Here is an 18,793-nt window from a genome sequence, read left to right on the forward strand (position 1 = left end):
GCCCAGAACCTTCTAAGGGGACAGTGTGAAGAGTGAAGGATTCAAACTGTTTTCTGATTCCGTTACCACAGAACACTTTACAACTAAACATGGTGTCCCTTCATAAAGGAGGGGTAAATTTCTGAACAGTTTTAATCACTCTGCTGAAAAAACTATAAACATGCACCTTTGTAAAAGCCAATGTACCTCTATACTTCCCACAAGTTCATATACGATGAGATTCAGAATGATGGAACTTTGGAACTTCTCTTAGAGAAGTGGATACTCTTAGAGTCTTAGAGAAGTAAACCAAACCAAGGAAGTAACCAAACCAAGTAAACCAATAAACACTCAAAGATACAGCCTCTTAGAATGCTACTCCAGTGACATGTATTGTGTATTTGTTTTATTTACATACATGGAATAATGCAAATTTTATTCATTGTACTAAGAAAAGTTTCTTGAGGATCAATGCATGTAACAATAAGGAAATCAGACTATTTCTGGTTTAAAAAGTGTACGTAAAATATAATTACCAATTGAGGATATTATGAATCATATCAGTGAAAAAGGAGTGAAGAGGTAGTTAGTTCTTAAATATCCCTTGGAGAAAATGCAGGATTGCTCTCTCTGTAGTGAGTGTTTAGTAAGCAGGACTCTGGCTTCTGCCTGCATGAAATGTGACAATGTTCAGAGCTTCTGACCATTCAAGGATAGCTACCATGACTGGTAAAAAGAATAGTCAAACTTCTACTTTCCTAAAATTTAGGCAGTCTCAGTGCTTGTCTTCTAACAGAGAGGTGCTGAACTTCACTTTTTGCAATTGATATTTGAGGCTGGTAACAGACATGAGCATGAGCCTGCAGAATTCCAGAGCTTTCTCTCTAGCTGTTACACAGAAGAGCTGTCTCCCTGGAGTAGCCTGGACATCCACAGCCTAAGGGTAACTCCATCCACAGACCACACACCATGGGAGAAAAGTGCTGTTCTAAACGTGTGCCCATCAAATTCTCACCTGTTTTCTCTATAGAATGCATTTTCCAATTTTAAAATACACTGCTTTAAATTGACATTTTAGATGAGCCCAGCATTTAAGTAAATGTGAAGTAACCAAAAAAAAAAAAAAGAAAGAAAGAAAAGAAAAGAAAAAAGAAAGAAAAGAAAAACATGTTAAGAAGAGCAAGCCAAAGTGACAACACACCTTCAGCTTAGCTCTGCAGGGCAGACGTACCTATAGTTCCCGTGGGACACGGCTGCTTTGCCATCTGTCCTTGGCGGGTCTTAAACCACGTGATTTCTCGGGCTTCCACAGCCTCACAGCTCTCTTCCTGAGCTGGGATTTGGGATGATGCTGATGGAAGGTGTGTGATAATGTCTTCAAGCACTTCAACAGCTGGAGATGGGGTGCTGGTACTCCGGTTTCTTCTTCCTGACACCGACGGGGTGGTACTCCTGCCTGAGCTCCAAGTTGTGGTCCGAAGGGTGGTACTGGAGGTGGTACTTCCGAGGCCAAGCGGTCCTGAAGTAGAAATTTCTGTAATAAAATTCAAAAGAAAATTCCTACATTGCTTGTTCATAGTAGGACCTCAAATATGTCCTAACACTTTATAAAGCATTTTTAGCAGACAGTACTGTGTCTTAAACATGGGAAAATAAGCCAATTCCAAGGTCTCAGAGTGGTGTTCAAGTACCAGTGCAGCCATTTAACCCATACCTACCATAGGTTTGTTTATGGTTCTTCTCAAATCAAGAAAATAAATTACAGCAGAATTCAGCTCTACAGGAAGTTTCTTAATGTTTCCTGCCTTTTATATAGTTACAGGATTATAATTTAAAGCCCTTTCCTTGGAACTTTCAAACTTGGTATAGAAAGGGAGATGGCATATACAATATTCTCTTTTTTAAAAATGTTATTTACTGATTTTTAGACAGAGGGGAAGGGAGGGAGAAAGGGAGGGAGAGAAATATTAATCTGTGTTTGCCTCTCAAGCGTCTATACTGGGGACCTGGCCCACAATCTAGGCAAGTGCCCTGAATGGGAATTAAACCAGCAACCCTTTAGTTCATAGGCTGGTATTCACTTCACTGAGCCACACCAGCCAGGGTACAGTATTCTTTTACATTAAATGTAACACGAGTATCTAAAGGTACAACAAATAGGAAGAGGCAAAAAAAAAAGGAAGAAGAAATTAAAGGGCTCATGAACTGAAAAGTAAATGCAATTATAGTATTCTTAACACAAATTAAAGTAGCTTGATAGATCTACCCTGATGCTTTAAAGCTTACCCATGTTATCAAAACATTCAAACTTGACATTTACTAATGTGAAATGATAAGTAGTTTCAATTAATTATGTCCATAAATTATTTTTCAAGATTATTTTAAAAGGGGGAGCATGTATTTTAGGTTCCACATAAAAGTAGTTATGAAGCTTGATGAGATAGCATGGGTTATTAAACCAATAATGTATTCAAAGGAATGTCCTACCACACTATGGAAGTAATCACTGTAGCAAATCATTTTTCTGGAAAAATATACTCATATTCTCACCATAAGAATGCAAGAGTACACACATACGTACACTGCATCCCTCACTATAAGATGAGAAACTACTGTAGTACTCATAACCTCAGAGACTGGCAGGAAGTCTTAGGGGAAGTGACTCCAGCCAGATTCAAAGTAACTCAGGTTTAAGGAACTGCAAGGAATCTTGCATTGAGCTTCCTGATGTTTGTTGTTCATTGTCTTTCTTTAACATGCCCTCAACTTGACTGGGCTACCCCAGAAGTGCCAAGTCCTTCACAATGTATTTGATGTACCTAAAGCTTCCAAAAACAGTACAGAGACAGCAGGGGGAAGTGGGCGTGAATTTCCCCGTATAGTGATTCATTGAAATGGTAGCATTTTCCAAATGATGCTATTTGTTACTTGTCTTCTTGCTTGTTCTGTTTCCTTCCCCTTTTCTCAGCTTCCTCCTCTTTCTCTGTGTTCCCTCTCTGTGTGAATGATAATGTGCATAAATATATTTATTCAAAGTTCACACAAGAAGCAGAATATCTTTTTTCCTCTTCTTCTTCCATAGAAGGCATCTGCCTCATTCACTTATTTTGGTCTCTCCCCACTCACCATATTCTGCTCAGCTCACCATCATCAATGGATGAAAATAGCACTTAACCTTTTTGGCTAATGAAAACAATATCAGAGTGAAATGCCAATACTGGCATTTCAATATCTATATTTGGAAAATAAAAATCCAGAATTCATAAATAAAGTACTGACATGAAGCACTTCACAATTCAAATATAAAATTTAACATAACATTTTGAAATAAGTATAATTGAATTCTTAAAATTACATCCAGTAAAAATATGAATATAAAAATATTGTATGCTTCAAAAATGTTTAAGTGTTTCAAAAAGAAAAAACATACAATTAAGAAAATTTAATGACAACTGCAAATATATTAATATCAAAATTAGTTAATAAAATAAATTGATATCAAATAAATATTATTTTTATTGATATTAACCATTAGCCCTAAAAAACATGTGTCAGTGGTATTGTTGTTAGGATATAAGCATGTATTTTGTGCAAATTTTGCAGCTAATGGAAAAACTCTTTGATTTCATACTACTTGATGAAGTATAGTTAGGCAAGAGTTAAAAGTTAACTGCAAGTATTTTTTCTGCCTCCTTTAATTTAAATAATGTCCTATCCCCTTTGTACTCTTGAAGGGGCCATTTCAAGTAATCTGATTTTTGACAGAGGCACTGAACTCTTCACTGATAATGAGCTACAGTTTTGTTTCAAACAGAGCATTTCTAGCTCTTCTTTGTCTTATTTTGTCCTAACACATAAAAATAGAGATTTATTGCAGTTAACTAGATTATTTAACTAATGCTCAAAATTTAGAAAGTTCCTGAAGCACAGTAAAACTATATAATTCACATGCAGTGAAAAAATTTGTTAGCCCATTGTCTCAATCACACAAATCACAGACAATTGACAATGACATATTATCACAAGATTTTTGCTCACTGTGAATTTGTACTTGGACAATTTTGAATAGAGCTATCACTTATCATAGAGTTCATATATATATATACACACACACATATACATATGTCCCTCATATATATACATACATCATATATACACACATATACATGTATGTACACAAATGACATATATCACTGCCCAATATTTAAGTGACCTAGGTTTTGGGCTTTTAAAGAGCACACTATGACACCAAAATGGACTTAACATCAGCACCACAAAGTAAAAATCAATGTCCTTTATTTTTCTCTAAAGTTAGCCTATCCAACCATTCTCTACCTCGTGCCAGAGACAGCTTATGTGCTATTAATTGGAATATGTTACTCACCAGACTTACATCCCTAAATGGTTTCTCTCTGTGTTCCAAAGGCTGGGCTCCTTTTCTCTGCTCCTAAAGCTCTTCCTACATCTATATCTCCAGTTTGTTCATAATACTTCTTCATCCTTTAACTCCACACTTAAACCAAAGCTACCAGTAGTTTCCCAAGTGCACCCTTTTCCTTCTGCCTCAGGCTCTTTGAATATGCTGTAGTGTTCTGACCACGTTTCCACCTACTTAATTACCATTTATTCTTCAGGCTTGGAATGAATGCCCCTTCCATCAAGGGGCCTTTCGAATTCACCAAAGTGGGGTTTTATACGCACGTGTGTTTTGTTCAAGATTATTTCCTGTTAGCCTTGTGCCTGATCAAGAACCAATAAAATCTCATTCAAGACAGGTGAACATCAGGGATGTCAAGAGAGAAGAGAGTGTCTAGTTGTGAAATTTCAGAAAAGAAGGGAAAAGATAAATAGAGAGAAATAGTAAATAGGGTAGCTAAAAGTTCCTACAGTTAATAGGATAAAAAAGTTGCTTATTTATTTATCCATTCTCATCTGAGGATATTTTTGTTGTTGTTGCTGACTTTAGAAGGAGATGGAGGGAGAGACAGAGAGAGACAGAGAGAGACATCACTGTGAGAGAGAGACATCCATCGGTGCTTCCCATTAGCACCCTGACTGGGGATCGAACCCACAACCTAGGGGTGTGCCCTGGCCAGGAATCAAACCCACAAACCTTTTGGTGCATGAGAGAATGCTCCAACCAACTGAGCCATCGGGCCAAGGCCTGGTGAAGTTATTTTATAAATGCATTTTTCTTTACATTAAAAAATCACTAGAAATCTCAGAGAGAAAATAAGCAGGGATGATACTAAACACCCTCTTTCTCAAAATGATTCCATTGTACAACCACCACATTTAAATAGACTCTTTGTAGTCCTCTTACGAAGCACTAACACTGACAAAGAGGATTTTTTAAAAGTCCAGTTTGGTGCGGCATACGTTGTAAGCACTTCATTTAATATAGACATACAAATATTAAGGCTCAGAAAGGAATGCATTTCCTTGGAACAGTGCCACAGAGAGATGTCTACACGCAGGGTCCTAGCATTCTGTTTGAGTTTAAGCAGAATAAAAGTCCATTTTAAAAGTCGTCCTTAATCCCCCACCTCCCCTTTCCATTGACTGCTGTGTAAGACTCCCAAGGGCTCTGCTCAATGCCACCTTTCTGCAGAGTACGTACTCGTGATATTCAAGTTGTCCCCGGTGCCCCAGAAAGAACTTGTGCTGTTGCTAGATGCTGCAAATAAAGATCTAGATTCACTGAAGAGTCCCGGCACCACCTTGGCGAGGCTCCAGCCTGCATCACACACACCTCTCGGGTTTGTTTCTCTGTTCTCCAGCAGTGGAGAAGCTACATGATACCAGCGCTTCGGATGTATACTCTTATTAAATCTTACCTGGTGACATTTCTACTAATAAAATTATATTGTATTAAGTATCCCATGTGCCTGTATATCAAAGAAAGGTCACTGTGTAAAAGAAAATAAGTTTGAATGACCACTTACACATAAAACCTTATCAAAAATTATACAGTTTTCTTTATGATTTTGTCATTGTGCTCATGCCCATTAGTGTTTTCATAAAAGTAACTAAAAAAAATTCAGCTAACATTTTCCTCTCATAATTCACCTTGTTTCCAAAAGAAAATTTTAATTATCCTGTCCCCTGAAATGTATTGCCCATGGCATATTTCATTCTTTTATTTTGATTTGTTGTATTTTTTTGCCTTCAGTCTGCCTTGAAAAGAATAAATATCATTTTGAATACATCTACAGGTTGTAAGTTTGTGTTGTATACTAATAAAAAGCAGTAAATATAAGCAACATTTCTATAGTGTTTTACCTTTTGCAATGTTTTTATTTACCTTTATTATCTCATTGAATTCTGAAAAGAATATGTAGAATAAATGCAAGTATGAATTTCTACTATTACAAATGAGAAAATGTAAGTTCAAATAGTAAATGTGTCATAATCATACACGCAGTAGGTAAACCACTGTTCCCAGATTCCATATTCTGTCATTTGCACAATAAGGCATTGAAATGATATTCCGGGGGGCACTAGCCTGCTGCCTGGAGCAGCTCTCTCTCTGTGGGGCAACCAAGTGGGTGTGGCAATGCCCTGGCCTCCCTTTGCTCCATTGCGGGGAGCAAAGAAGACCCAGGTGACCTAGATGGGAACGTGAGGCAGTGATCTTGCAGTTTCTCTAACAGTTTCATTTCTGTGTTTTATCTCGTCTGGATGGGGAGTTCTGTAAGGCCAAGTCAGACACTGGGCTAGACTCTAGGGAGAATCGTCACATCGAAAGGCCCTGGTCCCTGCCTTCACGGGGGGGGGGGAGGGGGGGGAGATTGGGGAAGGGAGGAACTGAGGCACAGAGAGATTAATTTCACAAGGTCACACACCAAGGTATTAATTTCACAAGGCATTACCATTTTCAAAAGGACTTGCTTAAGACATGGGATTTTAAACTGCAATATCTGAAAATGCCCCAAATCCCTTTTCAAACTTTGATCTATCTACAGCTGTGATATCTTTGGATCCTGGTTTGTCTGCTTCATTTTTGAACCACTATTTGAAAATGGTAACAGAGGCTCCAGTGGTGCCCAGCAACCAGCTGGCAGGGCCCACAGATCTGCCTGCTAAATTTTCAGAAAATTCTTAAACGCTGTTAGACAAATATATTATTACTAGTAAACTTTATAAATTTACAATGAAAGAAATGACATCAAGACAAAGAAAGACAACATTCTGAATTATTTCATACATTTTCTGAGCTTTCCATAAAAAAAGAGATTGAAGAAAGTAATTCTAATGAAACATTATCCTTGAGCACAAAATATATTTATTATTTGGGAGGGACCTTGTTATGGATTTAATTGTTTTCACCCCAAATTCCTATGTTGAAGTCCTGGACCACGTGCAGCTGGATGTGGAGATGGGAACTTTAATGAGGTAAGATTTCAAGGAGGTCGTGAGGGTGGGACCTAATCCCATAGGACTCCTGTCCTTCTAAGAGGAGGAAGAGTTACCAGGGATCTATGAACAAAGAAAGAGCAGAATCCATGGGAGGGCACAGTGAGAAACCTACCATTTGCAAGTCAAGGAGAGGGGCCTCAGGAGAAACCAATCCTGGCAGCACCTTGACCTTAGACTTAGCTGCCAGAACTGTGAGAAATGAATTTCTGTTGTATAAGCCACCTAGTCTATGGTATTTTGTTGTGGCAGCCTAGCAGGCTAATGCAGGCATTTATAAAAACGTGGAATTTAAAACAATATAAAATACAATAAACTTCACAATACTGTTTACCCTCGATTCCTAAAGTGCATGGACTTTCTTCCTGATTCCCTTTCATCTTTTTTCCTTTCCTCTTTAACGTACGTACCTCCCTCACAGTTCTCCCTTTAGGAACCTTTATTTCGTTTTAACTTTCTTCCAATATACCATATTTTTGCTGATTACAAAAGCAGTTCCTTCTCCCCATCCTCCAAGTATTTATTTAAACCCAAGGTCAACTATTCAAGAAATCTTCCCAAGGGCCTGATTGAGGAAATAAGAAAACTAAAACCACAACAACACTGCAAGTGGCTTCTGGCCACCTGTGCCAGGGCTCCGGGCAAAAGACAGAAACTCTGCTTGGCCCCATGGACATCAGGAGGCAGCAGCAGATTTGACTGCACCTCATTTTTGTTTTTGTTTTAACATTAATAGTACCGGTAATAAAATGATATCATTGTTTTCCAAAGACATTTATAGTACTTGGCTTTATGGCCTCTCAAGACAGTGAAAATTCCACGTTACCAGCCATGTGAAAGTATCTGTATTTCTGTAATTTGAGCCACTTATATTTTCTGATTTTCTCACAAGGTACATTCTTATTATAAACAGAGGAAACTATTTTTTCTAACCAACCTGACCTTGCAGGGGCCCCATCATGTAAATTTATAAGCTAAAATATAGAATTTGAGGGCATCTTATTAAAATTATCTGAGACATATTTGGCCTCTATCATACCAGGAACTCTGTTGTATGTGTTATATATTTGCCCTCATTTAATATTCCTAATAACCTTTGAATAAGTATTCTTCATTTTGGAGAGGAAATAAATCAAATTCATTAGTTTTTCCAAGCTTACATAGCTGACAAATGATAAAATTCCCTTTCCATTACAACTGTATGCTGTAGGTAAAAATGTGTGCAAATGTAATGACAGGGACACCTGTAAAACCTCACAATGGATTTGGAAATTAATCTGTCCCAAACACTTCCCACAAACACTTTTAATGGTATTGGCACGGCCCAGACCTGTTGGTACTCATTGACTGCTCATTATGGACTAGGGACTATTCTGCACACTTTCTAGGAACCGGCCCATTTAATTAGGACAACAAATTCATGAGTAGGCACTATTAATTATCCTCATTTTAGAGATGATAAAACTGTAGTCTCAAGAGATTCAGTAAATTTTCAAAAGTTAAAAACATAGAAATAACTTAAGCATTGTTACAAAGACTCCCCATTCTTAACCACACTGACTCGCACAGAATATTGAGAAACTCAGTGTGATCTGCAAGAAAGCAGCCTGCTCACGGCTGATGAGAGGGGAGGGATGCTGTCCTCTTAGGGCTCATTTCTTTCTGCTCATGGCATTTTTCATTCTCTAGAAGTAAGGATTCCGGGCCAGTTTAGAAAACACTGTAGAATCCAGAACACTTAGTACATTTTCAGCACATAACCAGGCAACAAATCAGCAGCAAACAATACTGTGAAACAATAGCTGGCTTTTTTCATGCCCATATTACGTATCAGGAAGTATACTAATGCTTTACATACAATTGAGATACAGCGAGGTTAAGTGAATTCCCTAATTTCACACAGGTGTGAAGTCATTTTTGAAAGTGAACGGACTGCGGCGTATATTATTTGCCTATAAGAGAGCTCAGCTCTGAAAATGACAAGATTATTTCATTCTGTCCATATTTATTAATCAACTACTGTATGTCAGGCACTGTATGGTGAATAAAGTGTTGAGTATAGATACCATGTTCCTTGCCTTAGAAAAGCCTTCTCTACGAGGCTTTATAGAAGTTAATGAAGATAGCAAATAGAAAAGAGAAAGAGGAGAAATATACTAACCATCTTTATGCATTCACTATATATCTTCTGGCGTTTCTCTTATGTTACACTTTGTGCTGGGCATCAAGGATTCAGAGATGAAGCAAAGGGACTTCCTCAGGGAGGTTTTGACACACCGTATAGTAAGGAAGGTACAGCAACAATCATTCTGTGTAGGACTTAGAAAAAAATCTCTGCGAATTTGTCTCTGACAGGCCTTCAACAGCGAGGCACACTCCAACTTAGGAAATGATAAAAGGTGAAATTATGAGAATCTTCAAGTGGATGAAGTACTATAATAACGACAGAAATGTATCCTTATAATAAAATGAGATACATAATCATTTAAAAGAGATGTGACTTAGGACAAATAATACTTCTCTGTGCCTTAGATTTATTTCTTTTTTTCACTAAGTGGACACGTAGGCATACCTCAGATGCTGTGGTTTTGGTCCCAGACTACCAGAATGAAGTGAATATCAGAATAAAGCCAGTCACACTATTTTTTGTTTTTCCAGTGCATGTAAAAATGTTTTGTACTATAAGGTAGCCTATTAAATGTGCAATAGCCTTGTGTCTAAAGAACAATGTACATGACTTGATTTAAAAAATACTTCATTGCTGAACAATGCTAACCACCATCTGAGCCTTCAGTGAGTCGTAATCTTCCTGCTGGTGGAGGGTCTGGCCTTGGTGTTGAGGCTGCTGTCTGAAGAAGGAGGCGGTGGCTGAAGGTCGTGGTGACCGTATGGAAATAAAATAACAATGAAGTTTGCTGCATCAGTTGACTGTCCCTTTTGTGAATAGTTGCCCTATAGCATGTGCTGTTGTTTGAGAGCTTTTCAGCCACAGAAGAAATATCAAAATTGGAGCCAGTTCCTCCAAACCCTGCCACGGCTCTATCAACAAAGTTTGTGTAATATCGTCAATCTTTTGTTGTCATTGCAACAGTCCTCACAGCATCTTCACCAGGAGTCGATTCCCACTCAAGAAGACACTTTGTGTGCTCCTCTCTAAAGAGCAAATCTCCATTTGTTAAAATTTATCATGAGATTGCCGCAATTCAGCCCCATCTTCAGACTCTGCTTGTAATTCTAGTTCTCCTGCCACACTGGCGCACTCACTGAAGTGGCACTTTTAATTTGCTTCAAGATCCTTTCCTTTACAGTCACAACTTGGCTCACTGGGGCGAGAGGCCTAGCTTTTGGCTTTTCCGATGCTGACGTGCCTTCCTTACTCAGCTTAATCATTTCTAGCTTTTGTTTTAAAGTGAGAGATGTATGACTCTTCTTTTCACTTGAGCACTGAGAGGCCACTGTAGTGCTATTAATTGGCCTGATTTCAATATTGTTGTCTCTCCGGGAACAGGGAGGCCCGAGGACAGGGAGAGAGACATGGGAATGGCTGGTTGGTAAACCAATCAGAACACACAATGTTGACAGATTAAGTCTGCTGTCTGATATACTTTGTGGTGTTCCAAGACAATTACGATAGTAATACCAAACATCAATGATCCATATAACAAGTATAATAATAATGAAAAAGTTTGAAATCTTATCAAAATTACCAAAATATGACACAGACACACGAATCGAGCAAATGGTGTTGGAAAAATGGCACCAATGTAGGGTTGCCACAAACCTTCAGTTGGTAAAAAAAATTCATCTCTGAGTTAGCACAATAAAGATAAGTATAATAAAATGATGCATGCCTATAATAATATACATAAATATTAAAAATGGCCATATGAATTTAACAGTACTTGGCAAAGTACGTGACAGAGAATAATGGATTAATAAATGTTTGCTATAAGTAATAACATTGTTATTTATTTCTTAATTCAACCAAGGATTATTCATTGCTCGCTGTGTGCCAGCTGCTATTGCCAATGATGGGGACAGAGAAGGGAATGAAACACCGACAACACTAACAACAAACTCCTGCCCCAATAAAGCTTATGTGTTAGGAGGAGAGCTAAACAATATGTACGACAAAAAGTTAAAATATAATATATTAGATATTGCAAACCGCTATGGATAAGATGAAGAAATAATGCAGGGGAAAGTAATGGGAAGTGTTGGGGCAGGGTCACTGCAATTTTTACAGTGTATCAGGCATGGTCTGGTTGTTAAGATGACAAGGAAGACCTGCTGGGAGGGGCTGAGTGAGAGATATGAGTAACTGGCGGGGCATCCCAGGCAGAGGGAGCAGCGTCTGCAAAGGCTCAGACACAGTGAAGTGGCCAGTGTGGCTGGACCAGAGTGTGTGAGGGAAAAGAGGTATATAAGGGGGTCAGAGCAACAGTGGAAGATAGTAGCACATAGGACTTTACAGGTAATGATGAGGACTTTAATGATAACTCCATCTGGCGTGGGAAGCCACTGGGAAGTTCTGAGCAGAGGAATGAAGTGATCTGACTTGCGTTTGATAAGATCACTTGGCTTGCTGTGTTTAAGAGTGACTGAATGGGAGGAGAAAGTAGGGAGGGCAATGGTCTATTCAACTATATATCTGAGGTTGCAGAGGTGATGATGATGACTAGAATGTCATGGGACCCATTCATACAAAAAAGAGCATAGTGATGACCCAGGAGTATAGGCAAAAATCTGAGACTCTAGTTTATTAAATATTAGAGATGGGAGGCAAAGGCTTTTGAATATGAATACTATGATCCTCACCAGCATATAGTAGATGATCAGTAATTGTTGGTCAAACCGATATTTTCCTTTTTAAAAAACATTTATTTGTTTGTTTGTTTATTTTTAGAGAGCAAGGAAGAAAGACAGAAAGAAAGGGAGAGAAACATCAATATGTGGTTGCCTTTCACAGCACCCCAGCTGGGGACCTGGCCTGTGACCCAGGCATGTGCCCTGACTGGGAATCGAACCGCAATCCTTTGGTTTGTAGGCAGGCACTCAATCCACTGAGCTACACCAGCCAGGGTGTCCCTTGTTTTTTTTTTTTAAATAAAATAAGACTCAGAGTCTTTCTCTTGTAAATTCTCCAGTTCCCTCTCAATTACTGTTATTTATTTAAAATTGAAACAGCCATGTAAATATGTACTTCACACAGGAAGTTTTCTAAATTTTCTATGAGAACATGCCTAAGGATTCCTGACTTACAAACAGTAAAGTTACATTGGTGTTCTCATTACTGTAAAATTTCTATCAACTGTTAATTTATGTGAATATCAAGTAAACCTTGGTGGTGAGAAATCAAACAAACAAATAAGGGCGATAAATTCATCTGAATTTCAGTTTACTGATTTCTTCACAACCAATAGCACATCCAAGAAAGTAAATAGTTGAATTGTTGTTAGTATTTAGAACAATTTCTTACTCCTAGCTTTGATATTGTAATTTATTCCCCAGTTTTGACGTTAATGTTATCTAGTTACTGGAGTTGTTGCCTGATATCTGCAGTGACATATGTCTTATTATTAAGTTGTGAATTGTAGTTTCCCTCTGAAGATACAATGATACTGAGCTATAGGTGTTATGCATGACATTTGCAAGTATGAAGTTAAAATAAATTTTTAAAAACCATTCTCTATTTGGAAATGAAATATTTAAATTGAACAGTAAAGAAGAGCTCATCATTTAAGCTCTTGTTTACTTAAGAATGCAATGTTAGAAACTTTGATTCATTGCAGGTGCTTAAAATGTATATTTGTCCATCCTTGTTACAAATGCAATGGTTTCTGAGAAACTGACAAAATATAAGGCCCTGTTTTAGGGTAGCCACTGTTATTTGTTTTGTTGTTAATAGTTAAAATCTAGGGGGGAAAGGATGATATTATATTTCTTTTAAGTGCCTTATATATTTCTAAAAAATAAAAACAACTCAAGCACCGATTTTTCCTCAAATAAACCTAAATGTGACAAAAAAGAGGAGATCCAACTAGCTGCTAGAATGGGAATACCAGGTTGCACAACACAGGTCCCACTCCTAACAGAGCTGATAAGGCCTGCAGGCTGGTGAGTGGTACCAGCCAAGTGTGGCTGTTCGCTGTGCCCACCATCGAACACTGGTAAGCCAACCAACAATTTGTCAGGTGATCTCAATAATACAGAGCAAAAGAGAGCTCCATATAAATAATTCTTAATTTCAAGTGAAACCACAAAAATATTAGAATTCCTTTGAGATCACTTAATTAACAGCATACAGATTATAAACTTGATAGATAACATCATCCTGCCAAAAATACATTTATATTCTGCAACAGCAATTTTCAACCTTTTTCATCTCATGGCTCACATAAACTAATTACTAAAATTCTGTGGCACACAAAAACATACTTTTTGCCTGATTAAAAGTAATAGGTACAATTTTGCTTGCTTTAGAAAAAATGGTATTAATTATCTGTGGTTTTTTGCTCCACAGTGACTTTTTAAAAAATCAGACACCTATACTTGTGTATATGGATTTCTGTTACAAAAATTAACCAATACAATGCAAACTGATTTTGTGGTATGACCAATCAGATGTAACTCTGTTATATGACCTATGTGTTTATGGTTCAAAATAGGACATTCATGCCAGATGGCTATGATTGTGTTGGCTGTTGTCGTTTTGAGGGTATTTTTTGTTTTGTTTTGTTTTTTTTTTTAGATTTTATTTATTTATCTTTAGAGGGAAAGGGAAGGAGAGGAGGAGAGAAACATCAATGTATGGTTGCCCCTCATGAGTACCCTGCTGGGAACTGGTGTGCAACCCAGACATGTGCCCTGACTGGGAATCGGACTGCGATCGTGTGGTTCGCAGGCTTGCGCTCAATCCACTGAGCTACAGCAGCTAGGGCTTGAGGGTGTTTTTTGACAATCTAAGGGAAAAGAGGTCAGTGCCCCTGACTAAACCATAAGGTATTGCATGCTTTAAAAATCCTTGTGGCACACTGGTTGAAAACTGCTACTCTATAACTCTTCTTGAGTACAGAAAAATTTGACATTCTACTTTGTTTTCCATGCACATATGCTACCTGACATAAACACTCAATAATGCCTGATGGGTAAGTGGCAGAATGAATATCTATCCTGTATTCTGAAAAGTATTTTCAGTATAACTATGTATACTACTGTACCTCAATTACATTATTAACTTAATAAAGTTGGATTGAATAATTTAGTCACCTGCTTCAGATTAAATTTTGTAAGAGGGCTTAATATACTTAGAGTTTCAAATTTCTTACTTACATTATGGCTAAATATCAATAGCCATAATATGAGTATCAGAAGTTATAGACCTAGGCTCTCAGGAAACTTAAATATTTATAGATACTACTAATTCATAATTACTTTCACCTAAAATAAAGGAAAGGCTATGAACTGTCTATGTCGAACTGAGGATAAGTGGTTGAGGGATTTGGCCAAGGTGTTTTCTGTTACAGATTCCGGGACAGAATTTGTGACATTTATCTCTAAGTCAAATGTTTTCGACTAATCCTCAAGTTGAGAATTTAGCAGCTGCTCCTCACTCATATGTGCGCAAAATAACTTATTTTCTTTTAACATTCATGCAAACCATGCCTACCCATCACCTTCCAAATTAATAGAGTAACACAAACCTCCCCATTCTGCTTTCTCCTGATTATTCTCTGTTCAAGAGACTGGAGCTATGCACTCCACAAACAGTGAAAAAGGAGTCTAAGATGCCATTTGATTCTGTGAGGAAATCTGTCCACAAGACAAAACTTTTCATATTTCTCTAGAAAACAACAACAATCATGACAGACCATCCAGACATATACATATGTACACACAAATGCGTGCACATCACATATATACTTCAAATTGCTAGAGAAACAAATAAATAAAATAGATATTGGTTATACTGGACTCTTCTACTCCAAAAAAACTTTGTGTTTGAAAACCTGTGAAGAGACCTTGAAATCTTCCTAAAACAGTTCATTTACTGCATTAATAAAAAAATAAAAGGCAGTGAGGAGTCCTACAAGGAGCATTGATTTTAGGTTCAAATATCAGATACTTATCTACTAGCAAAAGTGTGGCTTTAAGCAAATTAATCTCCCAGAAAGTCAGAATTTCCTTATGTTTCCCAGTGTGGTGATTGCAGCGATTGTGAGGGTGGGGAGAGATGGGTGGGAGGAGGTGGAGAAAGAGGAGGAGGAGGGCATAAGGGAGATAAATGGTAATGGAAAAACTATAATAAAATATTATACTGGAAAAAATATGGACTTCTATATTTACTTTGACATACTGACATATAATAGACATTCAGTAACAATAACATTATTATAATCAAATTTAATTATCCAAGGATGCCATCAACTCTGTTTCAGGAGAGTTATAAATAGCCATCTAACTTAGAAAGGTGAATTATTTTCTGCATTTATATAATAAGAAGGCAAGCCAGCCTGAAGTAAAATTATAATGCTTATCCTTTTCTGTTTTTGTTGTTCAGTTACAGTTGCCCTGTCTTTTTCCTCATTGCTCTCGTCTACTCTGCCCCCACTTCCACAGTTAATCCCCACCATTGTCCATGCCCATGAGTTCTCTGTTTGTGTTCCTTTGCTTGCCCCTTCCTCTTCTTTTCCCCGTTATTCTGCTCCCCTCTTTCCTCTGGTCACTGTCAGTTTGTTCTTTATTTCCAAGTCTCTGGTTTAATTTTGCACATTTGTTTGTTTTGTTGATTATGTTCCAGTTAAAGGTAAGATCATATGGTATCTGTCCCTCACTGACTGGCTTTTTTCACTTAGCATAATGCTCTCCAGATCCATTCATGCTGTCACGAAGGGTAGGAGTTTCTTTTTTTCTGCGGTGTAGTATCCATTGTGTAAATGTACCGCATTTTTTTGATCCACTCATTTATCGATGGACACTTGAGCTATTTCCAACACTTGGCTATAATAAATAATGCTGCTGTGAACACTGAGGTACATAAAATTTATCTTTTTCACCTCAGTCTCTGAAGGACATTGAAAACCCCAGTAGTAATCTACTACCTACTTTACCCAAACCAGTTTAAGAAGATGTGTCATCCTGTTATCTCTCTACAATGGAAGTGACTTGTTTTTTTTAAAAAAATGAATGTAAATAAAGAGAAAAACATTTCTTCAAAATCATTTGCTTGCTATGTGGTATTTCAAATTTTGATATAGAATTTGGAGGCATATAGGGTATAGCATTTTTTAAAATTTAGTATTTAGCATCAAAAATAAAATAGAGGAGGATCCGGGACAGGAAAGGGGCATTTTAAATCAATATTGAAATGTGTAATATGAACAAGACCCAAGTATTGCAGAATTCAAATTATAGATGACCCATATAATTTTGGAGTTCACAAGTGATAACAAAGTACTACCAGTAGTTTGATCTCTTGGAAGCACAGAATGGTCTTTAAATAGAGGAGGGTAGAAAATTTGTACGGCACTCTCCATAGGCCAAACTTCAGAGTCTTTTTGGCAGCCCAGAGGTCTGAAGAAGGATTGCTGCTGGCTTGCTAAGCATCCATCCTCAGTGCCTCGAGCAGCAAGGGACACAGAGGAGATAATTAATATTTTGTGTATACATGCACGCTAGTCAACTTCTTCAATTCACTTCTATTTGATTGTAACAATGTTTTGTAAAATTATTTTGAAATATGTATAATCTCACAGGAAGATGCAAACATAGTACAAATAATCTTTTTCCTCAGCTCCCCTCAATGATGAAAACTTACCAAGCTACAATATAATATCAAAGCCTGGAAAGAGGCTTTGATACATGACTGTTAATTTGACAAATTTTTAATCTTTAGTCTTCACCATTTTTAACTTGTAATCATTTACACATTCATGCGTATATGCGATTTTATCTCATATACAGATTTGTGTGACCACCACCACATTTAAAGCACAGAACTTATCTTGCACCTTTACGTAAGAAATGCCTTGTGCCATACCTCTACGTATCCATCCTCACACCCCCATTCCTATTTCCAGGTAGCTACTCATCTACTCTCCATTTCTATAGTTTCCTCTTTTCAAGAACACTTATATAGTAAAATCACAGGCATGAACCCTTTGGAGACTGACCTTTTTCACTAAGCACAACCCTCTTGAGGTCCACCCAGGGAGCTGCAGCTGTCAATACTCGGCATCTCCCTGCATCATTCCGTGAATACCCAGAATCTGTCTTTCATCTTGGACCTGAAGTGATCTCTGAGAAAAGTGATATGGTGCTGTGGCTTCTTAAAAGCTCCCACCTGGTCTTATTAGAAATTTGAAATCTTTAAACATGGCTTAAAAGCTTGCTAATCCCCATGCTGCTGCCTCTCAAGCCTCCACTTAAGCCTCCCAGCCTTTGCTCTCTCCCTTCTAACCACCAAATTTATCTCCCGTGTCCCAAAAAGGCCCTTTCTCATCTTCAATGGTGCAAATGTTTCTTTCTGAAGTATTTTCATCTGAATCTTAACTACTTTCTCTTCCACGTCACACTCCCCTTGAAATCACTGATTCTTTCAATATATAGTCTATAGTTATCACAAACAGAAAATGGGAATGAGTAAAACTGTTATTCTAGGTTACTCGTATTTGAATAAAAATATATGTTTACTATTTTTAGAGTATAACTTAGAATAAAAACTAAAGATCTTATTATTCCTGGGAGTGACAATTTTTTACACCACCAGCTAGGCAGCGCCACGTGAAGGGGCATCTGCACATGAGTGCCAGCGCCTCCACTTTCTAGGGGAGAAACAGGTACCTAAACCAGGAGGAGTGTTAGTTCTACACAAAATATCAAGTAAAATGCAATTATGAATAATAATACAATATTGTACATCTAGTACAGTTTCTGACACGTATTATGTGCTTAATAAATATTGGGTATACCTGTGAGTATATAAGATACACAAATGGTGCAAATATAAAAGAAAGTTATTTGAAGGAAACAAAAGAAAAATCTATTTGACTATAAAATTTCCATGTTCCTAAAAAGTATGCACAGTGCATACAACTTTCTCCTATGCAAGTGAGAAGCACACCTGGTGTGCACCACAGCAGAATTTCAGCAGTCATCATACATGCATCAAACAGCACAGAATATGTCTTACAGTGCATCTAATAGTGAAAATATCTAAAAAGAACTAGTTATTTTTATATCTTACAAGAACACAAATGGATAAAATTCAATGCAATCATACAACTCTTATTATTCATTAATACTTGTGCCTCCTTGCTTAACGATGAATTTCTTTAATATTTTAACCTTTGTGGTATCACATTCTCACCATTGAAATTAATTTCCAACAATGTAAAAT

At 37.4% G+C, this 18,793-nt stretch overlaps 1 protein-coding gene across 10 annotated transcripts in view; it reads right to left on the minus strand.

The window, feature by feature from the left end:
- Positions 1 to 18,793, minus strand: part of ADGRL3 (adhesion G protein-coupled receptor L3) — a 761,742-nt gene that overhangs the window by 148,423 nt on the left and 594,526 nt on the right. For 7 of the 10 annotated variants that reach the window (XM_037034108.1, XM_037034105.1, XM_037034107.1 and 4 more), the window contains one exon: positions 1,211 to 1,513. In XM_037034108.1, the coding sequence (XP_036890003.1) occupies positions 1,211 to 1,513 (303 nt within the window). The remainder of the gene's footprint in view (positions 1 to 1,210; positions 1,514 to 18,793) is intronic. The other 3 variants (XM_037034109.1, XM_037034106.1, XM_037034111.1) reach the window with 1 other exon arrangement.

Source organism: Sturnira hondurensis, unplaced genomic scaffold (genome assembly GCF_014824575.4).
Source record: "Sturnira hondurensis isolate 20B ecotype Veracruz unplaced genomic scaffold, ASM1482457v3 Scaffold0022017, whole genome shotgun sequence".
NCBI lineage: Eukaryota > Metazoa > Chordata > Mammalia > Chiroptera > Phyllostomidae > Sturnira > Sturnira hondurensis.